General features: G+C 49.3%; 1 protein-coding gene across 4 annotated transcripts; it reads right to left on the bottom strand.

The window, feature by feature from the left end:
* Positions 1 to 3,359: 3,359 nt before the first annotated feature.
* Positions 3,360 to 4,554, bottom strand: LOC128277999 (hydroxyacylglutathione hydrolase, mitochondrial). 4 transcript variants are annotated; one of them, XM_053016623.1, is made up of 3 exons: positions 4,516 to 4,554; positions 4,345 to 4,359; positions 3,360 to 4,288 (listed from the first exon to the last, which is right to left on the bottom strand). In XM_053016623.1, the coding sequence occupies exon 3, from the start codon at positions 4,236 to 4,238 to the stop codon at positions 3,447 to 3,449; it is 792 nt and encodes a 263-aa protein (XP_052872583.1). In that variant the 5' UTR covers positions 4,239 to 4,288; positions 4,345 to 4,359; positions 4,516 to 4,554; the 3' UTR covers positions 3,360 to 3,446. The 4 variants fall into 4 exon arrangements, with proteins under 4 accessions (XP_052872583.1, XP_052872584.1, XP_052872582.1 ...); XM_053016624.1 differs by lacking the exon at positions 4,345 to 4,359 and having other exon boundaries at positions 3,360 to 4,281; positions 4,516 to 4,525; XM_053016622.1 differs by lacking the exon at positions 4,516 to 4,554 and having other exon boundaries at positions 4,345 to 4,482.
* Positions 4,555 to 5,156: the final 602 nt, after the last annotated feature.

Below are 5,156 nucleotides of genomic sequence, written 5' to 3'. Positions count from 1 at the left end.
TGCCATCGCCGGGTGGTCGGTCGGGTTGCCTATCTGTTGCTCCGCGAAAACCGGCGGCGCCCCCAAAACAACAACACCAGCACCAGGCGAAAGTCGGTCCGGAAACAAAAGGGAAACATTTAATCCTGGCCCGCTCCCACGTCAGCCATGAAGCGGAGCTCCAAAAAACCACTTTGGGCCGCGAGCCCGCAACCCGAGTAGAGGACCGGTGCAAAACCGTGAACTCCATTAGGCCGCCGAGACGCCGCCGGCGGGGGAAACATGTCCGCAAACAATCTGATAAATTAGACATTCGTAGAACTTTTGCGAACGGCAGGTGGCGCCCCGCGCTAGGGCTTATCTTCGACGAAGGGCGCCCATTAAGTTTTGCCGACCGACGACTTCCGCGCTCACATGTGACACCGCGCGCGCACCACTACGCGATCAAACGCATAAATATGTACCAACCGTGCTTCCACACACACACCGTGAACGATGAAGCCAATTTGGAAGCGCCACGCCACACGGCCTTCACCCGGCAACGACGGAGCGCGGTTGAAAAAGTGGCACGATTTATGTTTTCTTAAAATTTAATTTTGCTCCACCACCAGGAGCAAGAGAGTGAGAGAGAGAGCACGGGTCGTCGTCTCGCTCTGTGGGCCCCGGGAACCGCATTCCGTGCGCGCGTTGCCGAAGGAAACGTACCGAAAAGGAAACAACATCCCCCGTGACCAACCACCCCCAGCCTCCGACAAGGCTTGGCTTTCGTTTGAGGAATGCGAAAATAAACTAGAAAATCACTCGCCCTCGTCCCTATGCACACACACACACGTACGCGCGCGAGCGTGCTCCTGAGAAGGTCACAAGATCCGGGAGTCACCCGTAACGTAGAGAGCGCGGCGCCGCCATCTTGCCACGCGTGCTCCGCCAGGAATGGGATCGAAATTAAGGAATGAAAATGGGGAGGCGATTCGAAAAAAGGGAGAAAAGGGAAATTGAAAAAAGAAAAATTTCGAAACTTTTCCACGTCCCAAGGGCGAACCCACGACCGAAACCGGCACGGTAAGAATAGTACCGGCGGCGGCGGCCCGGGGAGGGGACTATAAATCAGATACTTTTTCACCTTCCTGGCTGCGACCGGTGGTGCCATTGGAACCACACTCTATAGCGCGGCTTCCAAACCGTGGCCACCTTTCCGGCGACCGAACGAGAAAGTTGGCCCCGCTGCTTTAGCCCGGGGCGCCCATCCTCTCTCCGCTCCGCTCGGTCCCGCAAATGCAAACGCTGGCCGCTGATGTGTAAAGAATGAAGTAACGCCTGGGAAGAAAATGCAGTCCGACAGCACCTCGCGAACCGCCTCGAAGGGGATGCTGCTCACGTGGCGGCACCGTCCGCGGGGCACCGAGTATACGCAACAAGGTGCGATGTCGTTCGACCAGACGTCGTCGTCGTCCTGCGTGGAACGCCCGCCGGAGAACGCCGAAGTCGGCGCGTCGGCCGGGCCGGGCTTCAAGTTAATTTATGTAAGCCACGTTGCAATGTATGGCGTTTGCCATTATTCACTTTGTCACCTCGCCCCCGCCCTGTCTCGACGTGCCGCAGGAAGGGCCCGCCTTCCGGACGGTGGAACCGAAAGCCGAAAATGAAAATTCGACTCCAACCGGTCTCCGGTTCGGATCGAGTGAAGTCAAATAAAAATACATTACATACTCCATCATCCGGGCCGCACTAATCCGGATTAGATTCCGTGCGAAGTGTGGGGGGGCAATACGCTGACGCTTAGGCTGGGCCGCGATCAGTATGGCCGCAGTGTCGCGCTGCGGAGAACGCGCACAGGACGAGGCCACCGGAGTCGATAATCGTGAGCCCGGGGAAAAGGATACCACCGAACCAGCGATCGGAGAAAATAATCTCCAAAACCGCACGATTCTCCCGAAACACGGGCCGATATGAAAGCCCCGCGAGAGTTGCCCCGTCCGTTGCGCCGTGAGATAATAATATTTCGATAATTCGATGAAACCATTCTCGGATGTGAGGTCCCTATGTACGTCGCGCAGAGTGTAGCCGTTTTTCCTGGCCAATTCAATAAAAGTGCTCGGGTGAACCAAACGATCGGAAATCTGGTGTCACTCGATTGTTGAATTAATTGGTTTATTGGCACTAAATGCACGAAAATTTTCCCTTGGGACAACAATGCTTGGTTTTAACGAAACGTTGTATGTGTGCTTTTCCAATTTATTGGAGGTCGGATCGGAGAAAGAACCAAGGATTCTTTTCTGTGTTCACCTACAATCCAACATTTTCTTTATTTTCTAACCTAACGTTTACTTGACCTAATCAAGAAACTCAAAGGTGCCCGCGCATACAGCAGGAATCTTCGGACACTTCGGATGGACACTTGGCCTTGGCTTGTGTTTGGTGATGTCACGTGCGATGTAATAAGTATCGGAAATTTATAATTTTAAATGTTCCCGCTGTAAATGTTTCAAAACGATTTTTTTCTCAACTTGGTATAACTGTCACTTGTCCTAATGTCAATTTTGGGCGCGATCTGGTGGTTTGTTTGTTTACATCGTCATCAAGAACAAGTTAACTTATGTTGCTGATTTGATTTTAAATATGGATAATTCCACTGCTCAAAGACATTGTGTGAAATTTTGTATCGCAAACAAAATTTCATGTGCAGAAACGTGGAAAATGTTGCAGAATACATTTGGTGATTTGACTGTGCCTAAAACACAGGTGGATGAATGGTATAAAGCACTCGAAGACGGTCGAGAAGGGATGAACGATTTGCCACGTCAAGGATCCTCTTCAACTGACGAAAACAACAAGTAACTTGCGCAAGAGTATCCAGATAGATCCGCCAAGAAACCAGGCAACAAAGCAGCGCAAGGCCAAAGCCCTAGAGGAGACAGCGATTTCGGGATGATAGGTCGGCGGCGATCAGAAGTTTATTTAAGTATGTTTTAATACAACAGAATTAAGAATTTACATGTATTGAAGACAAATTGGCCCATTGAAGGCAAGATTCATTAGTTTGAGACCCTACATTCGAAGGCAACAACGATTTGTGAGGGAATAAAACTTATCACTTCAGAATTATGGCGTTGTTACAGGCCATTACGATTGAAACTTGCCAACGTCATCGTTATCCTGTTGAAGAAAGCCATTTCCGACGATTCCAGGCAAAAAGGAGGTGCCGAATCTTTGCGCTCGCAACACAATCATCTACACTTCAATCCAAACAATACTGGAAGAATTCAGCTCGTAATTTAAAATGTTCACAAATAAACTAAATGATTGATACCACCCGAGCACTGCTCCATATCTTTTCCGTTTTTCTTCAATCTGTTTTCAGATATAAAACATCGCAAGACGGCCAAACATTTCCTTTGTCTCCCATATACCATGTATTTTTTGTTTCCAAACAATTCTTAGTTATTTACAATCCGTGTTGCCATCGTTTAGAACTTGTCTTTCGCGGCGCGCAACGCCTGCATCGTCTCGAGCGGCGTCTTTTTGCCAACGAACGCCTGAACGGTTGCCTCGTGTACGCGCATGAACACGTTCGTCCGTTTCTCCTGCCCAATTGTGGACGGTACCAGAGCGCGACGGCCTTCCAGATCAGCGGCTTGCGCCTGCTCCAGCAGCGTCTTCGTGTCCGTATTGTCCGGTTCGACCGTGTTTCCGAAGCGCAGATTTTGCACCGCGTACTCGTGGCCACAATAGACCTTCGTGTCGTCTGGCAGGGCCGACAGTTTGTTGATCAACGCGTCGTACATTTGTTCGGGCGTACCTTCGAAGAACCGACCACAGCCGGCCAGGAACAAAGTATCGCCGGTGAACACCACTCGATCTTGGTCCGTCTCGATGTAGTAGCAAATGTGGGACGACGTGTGGCAAGGTGTAGACAGGCACCGCACACGCAGCTTGCCAATCTCGAACGTATCGTCCTGACCCACCGGATTCGTCAGGCAATCGATACGATCATCCTTTCCACCGTAAACGACCAGTTTGCCCCAATCAGTATTTTCCTGAAACTTCTTGGACAGCGCCTCATTACCACCGGCATGGTCCCAGTGGTGGTGCGTCGTAAGCAACTGGTTCAGCTGTACGCCATCCTGCTTCACCACTTCCAGCACACGATCCGGCTCGACCGGATCGACCACGGCTGCCTTGCGCGTTTCGTTGCACACCACCAAATACATGAAGTTGTCCTTCAACGCCGGAATCTTTTTCACCGTCATGCTGGCCATGGTAGTCGTTTGGGCAGTAGTTAGGGTTCGCTGAAAGGTAAAGCTGGTGGCTAAACCGAACCGGCGGTCAACAATCCGTACACTGCTTGTTTCCCTTCAAACTTACCGGTAAAATAGATCGCTGTCAGCCGTTGCGAAATACGATGAGGAAGCAGATTCAGGAACGACATTAGAAATAAACGGAGTCAGTGTGATAAGATATACTTGTGATTATTTACTGCGTCGGTATGCGCGAGGGAATGTCGCTGGGCAGCTCTCACAGAGGAAAACCACTTACATTTGCGCCTTCCTGTGGCTGATAAGAGACGGATCAAAAGACGTTTTGTTTTTGTTTTGATGACGACAAACTGACAGCAGAACCGTTGACATCCATTCTTGTGCGCAAGCTCGCACGCAAATGTTAAGCATCGGTGTGCACTAACAAAAATAACCGTTAATTTGCTCTATCGAAAAAAACAAGGCTCGATCAAACGACAACGAATATTTATATTTTACCCGGTTTAAGTGTAAACAAGTGTTCCAGTGAAAACCCTTGTTGTGCGATTATTTGATTAGCAAAGTTCCGTTTACACAAAGGCAATCGTAAAGTTTAAACACAACTTAATTAACGGTCTGCACAACTTTAATTATCCAATGCTTCGATTTTCCTACACATTGCCGTGAAGTGAATGCCGTGAGTATTTTAGTCGCCTGCTGCCAATGTGTAAAAGCAACCGGTCAAAGCAAACGATGCACCAGCACGTGTTTCTATGCGTCGAAGATAATTGAAAAATAGCAATCTACAAGCCCCTAGACAAAAGGGAATTTCAATTATTTCAAAAGCTAACTGGCAGAAAGGTTCGATTACAAAACGATCCTAGAGTTGATCGAAGCGAACAAAGCCTATCATATTTGAAAGAAACTGTTATCAGCAAAGAG

Source organism: Anopheles cruzii, chromosome 2, assembly GCF_943734635.1.
Source record: "Anopheles cruzii chromosome 2, idAnoCruzAS_RS32_06, whole genome shotgun sequence".
Taxonomy (NCBI): domain Eukaryota; kingdom Metazoa; phylum Arthropoda; class Insecta; order Diptera; family Culicidae; genus Anopheles; species Anopheles cruzii.
Note: the sequence above shows the minus strand (reverse complement) of the source record. Positions and strands in the feature narration are given on the sequence as shown.